Source organism: Trichechus manatus, unplaced genomic scaffold (assembly GCF_000243295.1).
Source record: "Trichechus manatus latirostris isolate Lorelei unplaced genomic scaffold, TriManLat1.0 scaffold00007, whole genome shotgun sequence".
In the NCBI taxonomy this organism is placed as follows: domain Eukaryota; kingdom Metazoa; phylum Chordata; class Mammalia; order Sirenia; family Trichechidae; genus Trichechus; species Trichechus manatus.
This window is the reverse complement of record NW_004443943.1, coordinates 25157709-25175190: the sequence shown is the minus strand read 5'-3', so window position 1 is coordinate 25175190 and position 17482 is coordinate 25157709. Positions and strand designations below refer to the sequence as shown.

The 17482-nt window shown below is 50.3% G+C and overlaps 1 protein-coding gene across 6 annotated transcripts in view; it reads left to right on the top strand.

Annotated features, from left to right (window-relative positions):
• Positions 1-17482, top strand: part of HPS1 (HPS1 biogenesis of lysosomal organelles complex 3 subunit 1) — a 30202-nt gene that overhangs the window by 10657 nt on the left and 2063 nt on the right. For 2 of the 6 annotated variants that reach the window (XM_023740665.1, XM_004370014.2), the window contains 14 exons: positions 56-198; positions 1300-1408; positions 3912-4072; positions 4571-4673; positions 5371-5469; positions 5610-5679; positions 8243-8298; positions 9559-9726; positions 9819-9998; positions 11389-11450; positions 11864-11998; positions 12077-12142; positions 13223-13367; positions 16367-16480. In XM_023740665.1, coding sequence (XP_023596433.1) covers positions 56-198; positions 1300-1408; positions 3912-4072; positions 4571-4673; positions 5371-5469; positions 5610-5679; positions 8243-8298; positions 9559-9726; positions 9819-9998; positions 11389-11450; positions 11864-11998; positions 12077-12142; positions 13223-13367; positions 16367-16480 — 1611 coding nt within the window. Of the gene's footprint in view, positions 1-55; positions 199-1299; positions 1409-3911; positions 4073-4570; positions 4674-5370; positions 5470-5609; positions 5680-5821; positions 6016-6500; positions 6685-8242; positions 8299-9558; positions 9727-9818; positions 9999-11388; positions 11451-11863; positions 12143-13222; positions 13368-16366; positions 16481-17482 lie in introns of those variants that run through there. The other 4 variants (XM_023740671.1, XM_023740673.1, XM_023740680.1 and 1 more) reach the window with 4 other exon arrangements.

Sequence of the window (17482 nt, the reverse complement as noted above, 5' to 3'; positions counted from 1 at the left end):
GCAGATGAAGGGAGGTCTCCAGGGTTGGCTGATACTGGCCCGGCTGTGCCTACAGTTTGGAGAATGTCTGTTCATCGCCATCAACGGAGACCACACAGAGAGCGAGGGGGATCTGCGGCGGAAGCTGTACGTGCTCAAGTACCTGGTGGAGGTGCACTTTGGCCTGATTACTGTGGACGGCCAGCTCATCCGAAAGGAGTGAGTCCTCGCGGCTGATCCCCTCTGTGCCCTTTGCTGAGCACCCGGGCAGCACATGCCCAGCCTAGGTGAAGATGCTGTTCCACACTGTGCCCCGGGCTGGGTCCCTCGGTCAGAGAAGCAGAGCTCAAAGGAACCTCGGTGATCATTTGGCCTAACCTTGTCATTTTACAGTTGGGAAAACTGAGGGCAGAGAAGTTAAATAGCTTGCCCAGGGCCATCCAGCTGGTTGGTGGCTGGCCCCAGCCTAGAGATCAGAGCTCAGGACTCCTCGTCCCTACTCCTCCTGCTCCAGCATCAGTTGTCTGTCGACACAAACCTTGCTGAGCTGGTCCTCCCGTTTCTCAGAGATGCTTTTGACTACCTCTCCAGGAAAACGCTTGTCCATGCACAGAAAATGCTTGTCCATGCACATAATCCGCGAACATTTTCTGAGGGGTCAGACCCCTAACACCCATCTCTGGGCTCACAGTAAAGACCAAAATGAAAGAATGGTGTTCAGAGTGTACACTCAGGTGAAAAGGAGCGCCGTTGAAATGTGGACTCAGAAGAGAGAGATTCATGGTGGGATCAACCTTGAGTCTCAACATGAACTGGAAAGTTGCAGAGTTGGAAACTCGGGGTCTTTTGAGCTGTAGAGACATGAGCAAGCACCCAGATCAAATTGGCAAACATTTCTTGCGCCTTTTTAGCCCAGGTAGGTGATAGTTTCAGTGCAAACACTGCAAGCAGTGCGGCGTTGGAGGTGGCTGCTGCCCTGGGCGTGGCACTGGGGGAAGTGAGAGGTATGGAAAGCTCAGTTGCCTTCCTGGCCCTCTGTAGCTGACCTTGTGTCATGTGTCTGTGAATGAGAGAGACTGAAAGTTAGTGGTTTGCCCAGGCTCAGACTCCTGGTTCTGTGCTCATCTCCCTTCACTCCATGGCCACGACCCAGCTAGAATCAGGGCCTCTGGTGGCTTGTGGGCTCCCCCAGTTACTTGGGCGTGTCCCATGGGCTCCCCCAGCTCTATAGGTGCTATGGGACTGCAGTCACTTGGGTTGGGATTGGGAGTGACCAGCTTTCTCGTGATCTCTCCTACTCATCTTGGGCTCTATCCCCAGGCTGCGGCCCCCAGACCTAGAGCGGCGCAGCCAGGTGTGGGAGCACTTCCAGAGTCTGCTGTCGACCTACAGCCGCCTGCGGGAGCAGGAACAGTGCTTCGCTGTGGAGGTGACTACCGGTGCGGTGCGGGAGCCCTTAGGCCATGGAAGTGTCAGGTCAGAGGGGGCGTACGGCTTTAAGACCATATTTGGGCCCTAATGAGTGAGGACACAGGCCAACCCTGAAATGCCTGCTTTTAAAGAGAGTGGCTCTTTCTGCTCACGTGGTGCTTTGGGTACTCTGATGGGCCCTCCCCCAATCAAACACCTAGATCCTGGATAAAAGAGACTTTTCCATGCATTTTTTTGGGTTCACAGTAAGTAACAGAAATCTCTGAAAACAGCACCCTCAGCCCTGCTTCCCCCTCCAGGAAAAAAAAAAAATTACATTGAGCTGAAACCAGAGTGGAGAGCAGTGAGGAAGCAGCAGCACTGAAGGCACGGGTGCCGAGTGCACGTGCTGATACTGATACTGCCAACAGAAAACCAAGCCTTAGGCCGGCAGGAAGGGGAGGGGGCGGCGGAACTGGGGACCCCTGCATTAAGCCCAGACCCCAGCAGTTCAAGGGGCTCTGAGTCAGAGGCACTCCCTGGCTCCCTGTATACCAAAAGAAAAAAAAAAACCCAAACTCACTGCAGTTTGACTCATAGCAACCCCATGGGATTTCCAAGACTGTAAATCTGTACAGAAGCAGACTGCCACAGTTTTCTGCCACGGAGCCGCTGGTGGTTTCGAACCACTGACCTTGCGGTCAGCAGGCGATCGCTTTAACCACTGCATCGCCAGGACTCGTGGCTCCCTGTACAGGCAAACACAAATTCTCTCTAGAGTAGTGGTTCTCACACTCCAGTGTGAGTAAGCATCCCCTGGAATGCTTGTTAAAGTTGCTGGGCCTCACCCTCAGAGCTTCTCATTTAGTAGGTCTGGAGTGGGAGCTCTAGAATTTGCACTTCTAACAAGTTCCTAGGTAATGCTAATTATGCTGGTCCAGAGCGCACACTTTCAGAATCACTGCTCTAGAGGACAGATTAATATCAAAAAAATATAAACTCACAATTAAAGAAGGTCAGATGCACAAGAAAATAAGCCACCATGAGTGAGAGTCAGCATGATCAATCATCAACAGATTTAGATCCCAAGGAACTTGGTATATCAGACTTACTAGATGCAGAATATAAAATAACTGTATGAAGTTTTCAAAGACATAAGGTAGAATCACAAAAATGAACGAATAGTAGGAAACTCAAAAATGACCAGGGCAGGTTTGAAAAAGAATACATATAGATATTTTAAAAATGAAAAACATAATCATCAAAAATGAAAAGGGATAAGTTAAACAGTACTTGAGACATAGCTAAAGAGAAAATAAACTGAAAACTTTAATCATCTGAAAAACAGATCTAAAGCGGTTCATTCTCACACTCCTCACTCATTCACTCTTCTAATAAATGTATAGTGCCTACTATGTGTCAGGTGTGCCAAGCTCTGAATTCAGAGATGAATAAAGACTAATCCGTGCCTTTGAGGTGCTTATCAGCTACTGGGGAAATCAGTACCTACTGGGGAAATTACACATATGTACTGAAAAGTACAATAAAGGGTCCTGGGTGCCATACTAGATTTCTATTCAAAAGTCATGGTGGCGCAGATGATGAAATAGTCAACTCTTTCTTAACTGTTTTCTCAACTCTTGTAGGAGGTCACCTAGTACAGTTAAAATAAGATCCAAACTCCTTCCTAAACCTACCTGTCATACTCCAGCTTCATCTCTTGCCTTTCTTTTCCTCGCTCACTATGCACTGGCTACATGGGACTTCTCTGTTTCATGAATGTGCTATGTTTGGTTCTGTCCAATATGGTAGTCACTAGTTACATGTGACTATTGAATTTCAAGCCACACTCTGTATGTGGCTAGTCCAAACTGAATTGTGCTCTAAGTGTAAAATACACGACAGATTTGTATAATTTAGTACAAAAAAATCTGAAGTAACTCATTAATAATGTTTTTATGTTATATGTTGAAATGGTAATATTTGGGGTATATTAGGTAAAATAAAATACATTATTAAAACTAATTTCACCAGTTTCTTTTTACTTTGTTAGGGTGATTTAAAAAATTTTAAATTATGCATAGGGCTCGCCTTATGTTTCAGTTGGACAGCGTTGCTCCAAACTCTCCCCACCTCAGGGCCTTTGCACATGCTGTTTTTTCAACTTGCAGTATTCTCCCTCTCCCTTTTTCTCTGGTGGGCTTTCTCATTCCTTAGGTATCACTTTTAAAGGTCACCTCCTCAGGGACACCTCTTTGACCACTTGACTGAAGTAGGCTTCTGTCATTTTTCTCTAGTTCAGTACTGTGTCTTTCCTACTTAGCACTTGTTACAGTTGGCACTTACTGTGTCTGTTTCCCATCCACTAGAGTCTATCGACCAGACCATAATCCCTAGCAAGGTGGGGACCCTGTGCTCTTAGTCTCTCTGGTACATAGTATGAGGTCAGTATAGTTTCAGGGTCTGGAGCGGGGAGAGGGTGGCCAGTGACATGGCTTCCTATCTCTGCCATCTGTGGCCAGGCTGTGGAGCGGCTGATCCACCCCCGGCTCTGTGAGCTGTGCATAGAAGCGCTGGAGCGGCATGTCATCCAGGCTGTCAACTCCAGCCCCGAGCGGGCCGGCGAGGAGGCCCTGCACGCCTTCCTGCTTGTGCACTCCAAGCTGCTGGCCCTCTACTCCAGGTGAGCCGAGGCCTGGCACCTGGTGGCCTGAGGCCCCCTGGCCTCTCACTGTTGCCCCTCCTATTCCCTTTACCCCAAAACCACTGCCTCCCCCACCAGGAAGACCTCAGGACCCATCTCTTCCATGAAGCCTTCCTAGATTCTTCACCTCTTCACCCCCTCCTGGCTCTTTCCCTTTCTCTGAAGCATTTCTTCCTGGAACACTGTTTTAGAGTCTGAATTTAGGAGAACTTCCTTATATGCTATTACTGGTTCCTGGTTGTTTCCTATTGATACATGTTTTTTAACAATCAAATTTTATTTTAAAAATTGATGGATTAATTGTATTTATTCCTTGCCTTCCTCCAAAAAGGATTAAGTCAGCTGACTTAATTTGTAAACTCTTTGAGGGTGGGGACCTTGCCTTAGATTCCTTACTCTCTCTGCCCCCGACCAGTGCCACCTCCAGGGGTGGAGGCGCCGGCACTTGCTGACTCACTGCCTGTTCTGTGTCTGCAGCCACAGCGCGAGCTCGCTGCGCCCCGCAGACCTGCTGGCCCTCATCCTCCTGGTGCAGGACCTCTACCCCAGCGAGAGCACTGTGGGGGCCGATGACGCTCAGGTCTCAGGACGGGTCCCTGGGTGGTGGAGGCCAGAGAGAGACAGCTCAGAAGCCAGCCTGGACAGTGGAGGGCAGGCTCCTGGGGGGCCATGGTTTCCACCTCACAGTTCTGGGCCTGTGGTGGGGCACAGCTTTTTCCCTGTGCTTTCAGATGTAAGGGGGATTCGGAATGCATATGGCGTAGTGCGTTAAAAGTACAGATTTGGGGAGTCAGACGGTCCTGGTTTGAAACCCAGCCTCCCCACTTAGCCAGCAGTGTGATCTGGACAAGTTCTTTCCCCTCTGAGCCTCAGTTCCCTTATCTGTTCAATGGGGATAACGATGGCATCTCCCCCTAGGGGTTGTTGGGAGGAATAAAGGGGATGACTGACGCAGAGCCTGACGTGCCTGGGATGTAGTGAGCACTCAGCATGAGCCACCACCGTCACTGTTGTCGTCCTTGTCATCCTCATCAGTTGTAGTGGAATCAGAAATCCCAGTGTGCTGGAATTTCTGGAATCTCAGTGGTTCTGGATAAAAAAATACACCACCTAGGATGGAAACATGCTGGAAAGTGAGAACCACGCACAGGGCCCCGCAGTGGGGCGGGGTGGAGGGCTGAAGGGCCCTGCTGGCTCTGCTGTGAGGGCTCTTCTGTGAAGTGCTGGAAGGGGCCAGGTAGAGTGCTCTAACAAGTGTCTTCCCTGCCTCATCACAGCCTTCCCCACAAAGGCCCTGGAGCAGCCAGAACATTCCCGTGCAGCAGCCCTGGGGCCCTGGCTCCGTCCGCCAGGCCAGGAGGAGTTCTACAGAGACGGTGTGTGCTGTGCTTGCGGGGAGGAACGACCTGGCTCACCTGTGTGGCCAGGCCCTTCCCAGGAAAGCAGGGTCCGGGGGTGAGCCAGCCTGGCGATCCTCTCCAGGCCCTCAGCCTGAGCTGCTCTCTTCTCCCTCCAGGAGACAGACAGCTTCTGCTTCCCTGAGGAGTACTTTACACCGGCTCCTTCCCCCAGCGAGCAGAGCTCAGGTGAGGCCTGGGGGTCAGTAGGCAAGGTGGGCCAGATGCCAGTTAGCCCCAGGGATTCTGTCTCGGGGTTCAGTGGACCCCCACACCTTGTCAGGTCCTGGGCACAGACACCCAAATTCTGAAGGGTTTTTTTTCTCCCCAGAGCATAGGACGCTGACTCCAGCTTCCCCTCTGTTGTCTCTGCTAGCTCCAGCTTGAACTCAAGGACTGTTGAGACCGCTCAGATGTTTCCCAAGGCTTTTTATGACAAATCGGTTCCATTTTAAAATTCATTTGTCATGTGTGTGTTCTCTGCCTCATCTTTGTTTTTGTAATTAATAGGCAAAATTAAACAATATCATTTGATTTGAAGTACATTTTTTAAAATATAAATATCCAGTCTCCATAGTTTATAGCTTAGGAGCCCTGGTGGCGCAGTGGTTAAGTGCTCGGCTGCTAACTGAAGAGGCATCAGTTCAAACCCACCAGCCACTCTGCGGGAGAAAGATGTGGCAGTCTGCTTCTGGAAAGATTTACAGCCTTGGAAACCCTGTGGGGCAGTTCTGTTCCGACCTGTAGGGTCACTATGAATTGGAATCGACGCAACAGTGTTGGGTTATAGTTTATTTATATCTTATCTATTTTTCCACAGTTTGTGGATATACAATAAAAAGAGATTAAAAATATATTTAATGTTATTAACGGAAAAATAGACAGCATTGCTTGGCAAATAGATAAGCCAAAACCCAGACTACTGTAGTCATTATGAGTGAGCAGCCTTCAATGTCTTTCTTCTTTTCTTGAGAGAAAGAACGGGTTATATGGTTTGCATCATCTAATAGGAGGAAGAAGGCCAGGGTTTCAGGAGGAGAAACACCTTGGGGAAATTGACTGTGTGGCCCCCTTAAACCAGTGGTTCTCAGCCCTGGCCACACATTGGAATCACCAGGAGAGTCAGCCAGACCAGTTCAGTTATAGCCGCCGCACCTGGGGCCCAGGTGTGAATACTTCTGAAAACTCCCCCAGGTGAGTCCAGAGCAGTCAGGGTGGGACCTGCCTCTCTGCACAGATTTGAGCTGGAGCTGCAGTTAGACTCACTTGGGGAACTTTCAAAATACTGAAGCTGGGCCTGTGCCCGGAGATTCTGACTTAATTGGTCCGAGATGTGGCCTGGGCAGCAAGGGTTTTCAAAGGTCCCCAAATGATTCTCATGTGCAGCCAAGGTGGAAAACCACTGGGCTAGACGTTCTTCACTTGCGGTCCTTGGACAGGCTTCAGGGAGCCTGGGATAGCTGAGATTGGGCACCACGTCATACATGCTTGCCCGGAGCTTTCCTCCGATTCTCCAAGTACTCATGAGCCCAAAACACGGTGCATTTGGGTGATCTCTGAAGTTCCTTCTGCTGCTTCTTACTGCTCCCTTCCCTCATTCATCACCATCGTCTTCCTGCCGCTGTGTCTCTCAGTGGTTAGTTTCCTCTACCTGCGAGCTGTAAATAATGGTGAAACTCACAACTTGGAAATGGTGGAAGCTGCGCTCATCCATTTGTAAATCGGGTGTTTGAAACTCAGGAACAGTTTCCCCGGAGAAACATGGTTATAAATGATGATTATTTGCAGTGAAATATAAGAGAACAACATTACTACAAGCATATAATATTTCAAATATGTAATGGTTTCAGTAGGTTTTTGGTGAGCTATCCAAAAAAAATCCGAATCTATTGCTGTTGAGTCCATTCTGACTCATAGCAACCCTATAGGGCAGAGTAGAACTGCCCCATAGGGGGAGCAGCCGGTGGATTTGAACTGCGGACCTCTTGATTAGCAGCTGAGCTCTTAACCACTGTGCACCACCAGGGCTCCACATGAGCTATAGTAGGTGGTAAATCTAGCTCAATTCCTAGCACCTAGTAGGTGCTTAGTGAAGGTTTGCTGATTGAACAAATTAATGGGGGAAATGTAGACTGTGTGCTGCCTCCTGGGCCCTCCTCTATTATACCTTCACTGTGGAGTCCCTGAAGGAGCCTTGGTGGCACAGTGGTTTAATGCTCGGCTGCTAACTGAAAGGATGGAGGTTGGATCCCACCCAGAGGTGCCTTGGAAGAAAGGCCTGGTGATATATTTCAAAAAAACCAGTCGTTGAAAACCCCATGGAGCACAGTTCTGCTCTGACACACATGGTGTCATGAGTCAGAATCAACTCAACAGCATCTGCTATTATAGCCAGGGAAGGGCCTGAAGGAATAGCGAGGACGGGAATACGGAGGAGATTAAAGGGGTTGAAGCAGGGGTTCTGAGGGAAATGGCGATACCACCACTCCCACCCTTGTTTCCTGTTACATCTTTAGGAGCTCGATTCCCAGCTCCTGGCTCTGGGGGAAGCTTCTCTTCCCCAGACCCAGGCTGCTTTGCCCGTGGCTACTATGCACTGTAAAGCTCTCCAGCACGTGTGCTGCACCTTCCCGCACTGAAGTGCCTCTCTCCCTGCCTGTGCTTCAGGACTGACTGATGGGGGTCCCTTCTATCTCCACCCCTCCCATTCTGACACCCCACTGTTTACATTGTCATTGCCTGTGGCCTGCAGGTAGCATTGTCTGGCTGGATGAGGGCACCCCACCCACTGATACCTACCAGATCCAGGTGAGTGTCTCCTGGGGGAAGGGAAGCTCCGCCTTCACTGGCTGATTGGAGAGGTTGCTGCAAGCACTGGGGACTCAGGGCTTTGCATCCAGGGGGCTCCACCAGGGCCAGCCTTCCTCCTGCCCCACAGGGTCGGTCATTGCAGGGGTGGGGGAAGTGTGAAGGGTGACTTTACCCCATACCCTCCCCCAGGTGCCGGGCCTCACTCCTGATAAATCCCACCCTTCTCACTATTCTTAAGAGAGAAAGTGCAGCTTAATTTTTAATGTTTTTGTAAGTGAGAAAATAAAAGTATTCATTGTAGAAAAATTAGAAAATAACAACAGTATGGAAAAGAGAATAAAAATTCCTCTCAATCCCAACCCTGGATGTTAACTACTATAAATATTTTTGGGTGTTTCTTTCTAGTCTTTTTTCCTATTATATGTACATTTATGAATTCTTTTTTAACCAAAGTTGGATCTTAATGAAATTCATTATACTTTTTTCTTTAATCGTTTTCCCATTTACTAAGCATTTTTCAACAGCATGGTTTTTAATAATTATGCAATAGTCCATCACGTGGGTGTGTTTTTTTTTTTTCAGCAACCTCCCAGAGTTGACTAGGACGTTGTTTTCAGTTTTTACTGTTAAATATAACACTTCAGTGACATCCTTATATAGAAATCTTTGTGCCATCTTTAATGATTTCCTTAATTCTCTAAGTTTTCCCACTAAAGGCTTTCTTACTCAGAGCCCTCCCTGAGGTTGGAGTCTTGCTCAGTTAGGCACTTTATGCCTCAGTTTCCCCACCTGGACAGTTTGAACGGTTGTTAGGATGTTGTGAGAGGGACTGAAATGACAGAACGTTCTTTAATTTAAATAAACGTTATTTAAATACCTTCATCTAATTGAAGGCGTGATGAGGGCGTCTCCTCTTCCTGTTCCACTGCTGTCTATTGTTCCTGCCGTTTTGGTCCCTTCTTTACCACCCACTCCCAGCTCCTATTCCCTATCCCACTTGGCATTCATCCCTGACTCTGAGGCGGAAAGGCCTAGAAGAAGCTGAGAGACAGCAGCAGAGCTGGGGCTGCTAGGGCGGTTGCAGCAAGAGTGTAGGGATTGAAGACCTGGGATTCTCTGGAGTAAAAATCTGTGTTCCTTCATGGTTCAGAGGGAGGACAGCACATGGGCAACTGTGGGTAAGTCCGACCTGGGGAGAGGCCAGGTGGCCCTTCCCTCCTTACCTACCACTCCCTGCCAGCTCCTTCTTCCTTGTAGGTAGCCGAAGACACTCTGCAGATGCTAGTTCCTCACTCCCCAACAGCGTCCAGCCCCAGAAGGATCTTCCTGGACGCCAGCATAAAAGAGAGCTACTGCCCCTTGGTGCCCCACACCTTTTACTGCCTGCCCCTGTGGCCGGGCATCAACATGGTGCTCCTGACCAAGGTATCAGGGTCCTCACCCTGCCCTGGCAACCCCAGGGCCTGAACACCATCTCCACCACTGCCCTATCCCACCTGACACTGCTTTCTGCCTAGAGCCCCAGTGCCCCCCTGGCCCTGGTCCTCTACCAGCTGCTGGATGGGTTTTCCCTGTTGGAGAAAAAGCTGAAGGAGGGGCATGAGGCCGGAGGTACCCTGCGGTCCCACCCCCTCGTGGCAGACCTGCGCCAGAGGATGGACAAGTTTGTCAAGAATCGAGGGGGCCAGGAGATTCAGGTGAGACCTGGGTCCTGGGATGTGCCCAGCCTTGGAGGAGAAGAGGCAGCAGTGGGGCAGCAGGTCCCTTGGGCCACAGATTAGGGGCCAAAGATTCCAGACACTGTCTCTGCTCCGCCACTGATCTCTGAGCCTGTCGTCCCCTTTTCTGAGAGGAGAATAACAAAACCTTACGTTGTTGTTAGTTGCCATCCAGTTGGTTCTGACTCTTCGTGACCCCACGGTTTTCTTAGTAATCTTTACAGAAACAGATCGCCAGGCCTTTTCTTCCACAGTACTGCTGAATGGGTTCAAATAGCCAACCTTTAGGTCAGCAGCTGAGCACAAACCATTTGTGCCACCTAGACTGCAGAACACTTTCACATGAGTTTGACAGAACACGAGTTGTAATTTCCATTTTATAGACGGCGAAATGGGCTTAGACAAATCATAACTTGGCTAAGATTACTCAGCTCATGAACTGTGGGGCCAGAACCTGAATCCTGACTCTGGCCTTAGGCCAGTGATCCATCCATCACACCTGACAACGGGTGTCCACCTGTGGTATGACTGGTGCACCGGGGCATGGGGAGGACACACACACACAAGCAGAGACAGCCCCTGGCCCCGGGAGCTCCGAGCCAGTGGGGAGGTGAGACCAGGAGACGGAGCAGACGTGAGCAGTAGAAAACAGTACATCACAGCACAGTCTGGATCGAAGCCTAGAACCAAGTCCAGAGAACAGGAGGCAGACCACCCAGGTCTAAGCAGCTGGGGGCAGCATCGTGCACCTGACAGGGCTCGAGTCTGTTTGAGGAACTGCGAGTTCTTGTGGCTGCAGTACAGACTGGTCTGAAATAAGCAGAAGGATTGGAGGAAGCAGAGCAAGCAGTCAACCCCAAGGCCCCGGGTCCTCTTTTTTTGAGAAGCCAAGCAGCTCAGTGTTCCGCAGGGCCTCGGGGCATCACACATGCAAAGTTCTCGTCCTCTAAGGAGATCCTGCGCAGGCCCTCAAAGCCTTGATGCCATCCCTGAGTCCCACAGCGGCAGCTGCCCATCCTGTGTCCCAGCCCCCTGCACCATGCTCGCCCTCCCTGGAGGCACTTCCCTCTGCACCCCGATCTTGTCACCTTCTAGACAGAGAGTCACGGTGTCTAACACAGTGCCGGGCACCCAGGAACTGCTCTTTAAGAGCAGTAAGAGTGACTAGTGTGCCATTCGCAGCGGTGGGCAGGGTGCTGATGGGCCTGCCTGAGAGGCCAGCGTGGGCAGAATGAAGGCAGACTCATGCCGAGCCTAGACGCTGAAGCCACTGGGTGCCTGCTCAGCCCCAGCATGGGAAGGGGTCTCCCTGGGGCTTTACTGCTGGAACATTGTCAGGCAGCCACCATGTCACCTGTTCTCCTTACAGAGCACCTGGCTGGAGTTGAAGACCAAGGCCTTCTCCAGAAGTGAGCCAGGCTCGTCCTGGGAGTAAGTAGTGGCCCTGAGGACAGAGGGTGTGTCCTTCCCCATGCCAAGAGGGAGAGAATGCTCCAGAAGGAGCTTCTGCATGAAGGGGGTGGGGGGAGCTGAGGGGCCTGAGGGGCCAGTTGTGAAGGCCCAACACTGCGGAGAAAGACCTGCCTTAGTGCTGACTTGGATATGGCCTCAAGCAAGGTACTTCCCCTCGTTTATTGGTAAAATGATGAGGTGGTAAAGAGATTTAATTCCACTTGCGTGGAGCATCATGCTGGGAAAAATTGGGAGCTGCTTCCCAGCTCCACGCAGGCGAGTGGTGTTTGATCAGCTCTGTATCACGGTGCAGAAGCAGGGGGTGGCTACATCATGGGGATGGAGCACTCCCAGGCTTCGTCCGCCTGTGATGCTCTTACCCCCGGGGCCAGGCTGCTCCAAGCATGCGGGAAGGTGAAGCAGCAGCTCTGCGCCATCTACCGCCTCAGCCTCTTGAGCACAGCACCAAGCCGGGGCGGCCCCCACCTGCCCCAGCACCTCCAGGACCAAGCCCGAAAGCTCATGCAGTAAGTATGGTGTGGCCGTCTGACCACCTGAGGCAGCATTGGGGACATGGCTCACAGTGGCCTGTGCTTCCCCTGCAGAGAAAAGCTGGCAGACTGGAAGGACTTTTTGTTAGTGAAGAGCCGGCGGAACATCACCATGGTGTCATATCCTGCTGCCCGAGCCCCAAACCTGCAGCATCAGATGCCCCTTCCACCTGCCCTCTCTGAAGGACCTCGGGGACTGGGGGAAGGGAGAATACATGCTCAGTCTCCTCTGCTTCTTTTCTCGGAAGCAAACTAACAGAGGGTGGTGTCCCAGGAACCTTGTCTGTAGGAGTGTTCCAAGGCTGATGTCAGAGTTCTGCTGTCCCAAAAGTAGTTCATAAAAGCCTTAGAGATCCCTTACGTCAGTGTTTCCCAACCAGCAGAAAGGTAATAGGCTTTGCTCGTGGGTGGTGGTGGTGGCGGGCTTTCTGTGGTCTGGGGGTTTGAGAGCCATCTCCTTACTAGAGCAGCGCTGTGCGCTTGCCAAGACTCTGGGAAGTCCTGCGGTAAATAACGCTCATCCTGTTCATAAAACCATTCCCAAGCTTATTTGACCCTTTCTTTCTGGAACGCTAGTTTTATTGAATACTAATTTTCCATGGAACTTTCTATAAAGCAGCTTTTCCTGTATTCACATCTCTGAAGGGTCAGGCCTTAAGTCCCCTGTGAGTTGTGTCTTCAGTAGGGCAGGTGAAAGGGATGCCCGAGGGTCTCTAAGCCATCAGCCACTGCCCTTCCATGGGTGTCTGCTCCTCCCCCTCAAATGGAAGCCTTCTGACCTCTCAAGATGAAGGGTAGCGATGAACAAATTGTGGTGAGGTTTGGAGGCTGGGTGGCCTCCCAGGCTCACTCATTAGCTTCGTGGCTATGCTGTCACATCAGCCTTACAGTGTGTACGATTCAAGTTCATCCCACGTTCCTGCAGGGTCCAGAAATGCCCATGTTAAGTGCACAGATGTCAAGGATCTATTGTACTTGAGTCTTAGGACTTCTCAAGGCCGGGAAGTTGGGAGGTGACGAGAGACCCTGGAGAGCAGGGAGGCTGGGAGGTTGGGTGGAATGGAACCCTATGGGGAAGGGCAGATGTGGCGCACCTGGCCCTCCTGACCCCACTGCCTAGTAGGACTGGCAGCCTAAAACAAGGACAGAGCACGCTCTCCCTGGTTCCTGGCTTTGTAAACACCTTAACTGAGACCTCACATACCTAGAAGACTTCCCAGGTTTGGTGCATTTCATTTACGTGGACCGCACGACTGGGCAGATGGTGGCTCCTTCCCTCAGCATCCATGACAAGACTACTTCAGAGTTGGGCAAGGGGCCTCTGGCTGCCTTCGTCAAAACCAAGGTAACCTCTCCCCTGGCTGGGCCCTCTTCACTGCCCAGCAGATGGGACATGGTGAGGCCTGCACCTGCCGGGGAAGAACTAGCCCCTTTGTCCTCTGGGTTCCCATGAGGCTCTGATCACACGCCCATTAACCCTTGCTGCAATCTTCTCTCATTGTGTGCATCCAGTCAGACTGCAAACACCTCAGGAATAGCGACTGTGTTCTTGGCCTTCAGGGCACAGTACCTGGGGCCCAGTGGGCCTCAGTGGAGGTTGAGGATGTGCTTAGGATTGGCAGAGTGTTCTGGGCGGCAGGGTCAGAGGAGGAAATGGCTAGTACCTAGCATAGTGCCTGGCATAAATAAATGCTTACGGAAGTTTTTTAGAATTTACTAAAATGGAAAGAAGAAATTGCTGTGGGTATCAGAATTTAAAACCGGTTTTTACTAAGGAAGCCTTCTCTAGGGGGTTTTATTCTCCTAATTTAATTGACTCATCTTCATGGGAAAATAGTATTTTTGGTCGCTGGGGGTGCCCTTTGTCACTTCGTTAAAAACTGTATAGATCTAACTATACGTATACATACGTTATATATATATGTATATAAATACCCATGCCATCAAGTCACTTCTGACTCATAGCAACCCTATAGGACAGAGTAGAACTGCCCCATAGGGCATTATAAGGAGCCCTGGTGACATAGTAGTTAAGTGCTCGGCTGATAACCGTAAGGTCAGCGGTTTCAACCCACCAGCTACTCCATGGGAGAAAGATGTGGCAGTCTGCTTCTATAAAGATTACAGCTTTGGAAACCCTACGAGGCAGTTCTACTTTGTCCTATAGGGTTGCTGTGAGTCATAAATGACAGCAACGGGCTATATTTATGCGTGCGTGCGTGCGTGCCTGCGTGCCTGCGTGCGTGTGTGTCACTGTTAATCAAAAGGTTGTCAATTCAAACCCACCCAGTGGCTCCACAGGAGAAAGACATGGCAGTCTGCTCCTGTAAAGATCACAGCCTAGAAAGCCCTATGGAGCAGTTCTGCTCTGTCACATGAGGTCATTATGCATTGAAATCCGTAGTACCTAGCACAACACACATACATACATACAGTGAAACCTGTGATACTGGAACTTGATGGGGCTGCCTTGTTTTCTCAGGTCTTCCAAGGTTTCCAGCTTTGACAGGGTGTAACAGTCTTACCACTTTTCTGTCTATTAGGGGAAAATATATAGGTATTTGAGTTTTCCTTCTCTGACAGGTTTCCACCTTACAGGTTCCAGCTTTTGTAGGTTTTAATGTACGTTGTTCTTAGGTAATTATTATATTATGTTGTTAGGTTATGTAAGTATAATTATTATATATTTTTTCCAATACAGTGTGTCATTATGGTTAAAATAAGACGAGTGACAGATGCCTGCGTCTGAAGCCCAGCTCTGCCACTCGTTAGCCGTGTGGCCTTGGGCATTGCTTGGTCTAAGTGTCAGTTTCCTCATCTGAGAAAGGGGCAGCCACACTATTTGCAGCATAGAACGATGGTGAAGATTACATGCGATGGTGTCTGTAAAATGTTGAGCACGGTGTGGAGAGCATAATACCAGTGCCGTTCATGGACCGCTTACCGATGCCGTCATCCTCGCCATCTTCACCTCCCCTTCCCGGCTGGTCGCTTTGGCATCCTGGCACGTTTCTTTTCATTGCTTTTTTGTGCACAGTTCTCTAGTCGAGGTCATCTTGTATACGCAGTTACGTTTACCACATTTTCACCTCACGTGTCGTGTATTTCCTCACGTCATTAATTGTTTATAAATGGGATTTTTAACAGCTCCGTAATAGTCCATCAGGTGAACGTCACATAATTCACTTCCCCATTTCCCAGTGTCGAGCATGTAGTTGTCTCCAGCTTTCACTATGATTAATAATTCTGCAGCGCACACCTTTGTGCATCCGTCTTTGTCCTCATCTCCGATTATTTCCTCAGTATGGATTCCCAGAAATGGAATTGCTAAGTCAGACGGGAGGAATGTTTTTACAGTTATTAATGCATGTTGTCAAACTGCTTTCCTGAAAAGTATAGCAAACCTATGTATCTGTTGCCAGATTTAATTAGATATTACCTTGTGATCAGGTGTAGCAGGAATCATGCCTTCTTCCGTCCACTAAGCTTTTTGGTGAGAGGCTCATCTGTCTGCTCCCAGCCCCTGGGAAAAGGGGAAAGCCGGAGCAGTCCCTGCTGCCTTCCCTCAGGCAGTCCACAGGCAGCATCCGGAGGGCCTTGCATGACGCAAGAGAAGGTCGCGGAGAGGATCTAAGACACCTTCTCCTGCGGGTCCCCTCCAGCCTTGCTGTGCCCTAGCTTGGACCTCACCCTAGAGCAGGGAACGTGCCTCTGAGTTTGGACATGGTTTACCATCACCTTCCTGTCACAGAACCAGAGGTGACCCTGGACAACAGGAGGGGCCTCTAGGTGGCCACACCTTGATCTCCTACAGTGTTAAAATGCCCCTGGCTGTTTCCTAGCTTGGATGACTGATTAATTTATGGCTCAAGTGTAGCATGTTAAAGTCATGTAGTGTCTCTACATATGTTTATGTGTGTGTGTGGCGCAGCGGTGAAGAGCTTGGCTAAGCAAAAGATCGGCAGTTCCACTCCACCAGCCGCTCCTTGGATACCCTATGGGGCAGTTCTGCTCTGTCCTGTAGGGTCGCTGTGAGTCGGAACCGACTCGACAGCACGTAACAACAACATATATTTGTCCTCCCGGTGACTCTGTGAAGGGCAGTCCATCCATCCATGCAGTAGAGATTTATTTCAGTCTTCTACTCTGAGCCAAGGCAGTGCCCCAGGCACTAAGGAAGCAGATGAGCCAGAGAGGCCCCTGGCCTCAGGGAGCTCCTCACCCAGGTGTTTTTCTTCTTCCCTGTCAGTCTCAGCGATGTCCGGAGGTGGGAGCCCAGTGCTGCCCCTGTAATAGGGCAGGCCATGAGGGTGGGGGTGAACACTCTCTCCCTCCTTTCCCCAGGTCTGGTCTCTGATCCGGCTGGCACGCAGATACCTCCAGAAGGGCTACACCACCCTGCTGTTCCGGGAGGGGGACTTCTACTGCTCCTATTTCCTGTGGTTCGAAAACGAGATGGTGGGTGCGCCCAGGTCCCAGGGCAGGACACGCCTGCAGTGCTTTCTTTTCTTGTAACTCTTGGCTTCTCGTCTTCTGAATCATGTCAGGCTGTCTCTTCACCTCTTCTTGTCCCTGGTGTAAGGAAGGACAGGTAAACACAGCTGGTTGGGACCCAGAACTCACAGGTCCCATTCTCATGTGGGCCATTTAGCTTTGCTCTGTGATCCCTCTATCCAGCTGCCTGACAAAATCACGCCATTGTTCAAGGCAGCGTCCAGGTAGACGTGTGAACAGATAAACGGATGCCCCAGTGGGAGAAAGGCCCCTCAGATCACAAGCTTCATGAGTAGTGCCTCAACACCATCAGTTCATGCATAAGGCACAGCACGCTGCCATTCCCGTTGTATAGGTGGATAAACCGAGGTGCAAAGCAGTTACCCAGCCTGCCCAACGAAAAGCTGAAAGTATGGCTCAGGTCTCTTGCCTCGTGTCTGTACTTCTTTCTCTAGACTTCACCGTTCTTACGCTGTAAACAGGTAATGGGGGTTTACTGTCTTATGTCTTCTCTTTCTTTCTGTTTTCTCCTCAGCTGACTGTTCAGCTCTCTAAGGATCGTACTTTCTACCCCTCACATTTGCTTGGTCCCGTATCCCTGCCCTTCCCCTGCCTGTGCCCTGCTCTCTCTACTCTTGGCAGCAAGCCCTCCTTCACTTCACCCTGAGGGTGACCACCCACCCATTCCATAGTGCTGTGTCATTATTGGGGTCTTTAATGGCTGTCCTCTCATTTGATTCTCACACCAGCCTCCTGTGACGGTTAGCAAAGGTATTATTGTCCCCATTTTACAGATGGAGGCACTGATACTCAGGGAGGTCAGACATCCTGGCCAGGGCCACAGAGCTCATGGTGATGAAGCCAGAACTCGAACTCGGCTTTCCTGACCTTCAGGCCTCCACTCTATCCATTGCATCAGCTCCTCCCAAGTGCCTGGGTTATGTGTATGACAGAAATGCTAGAAAG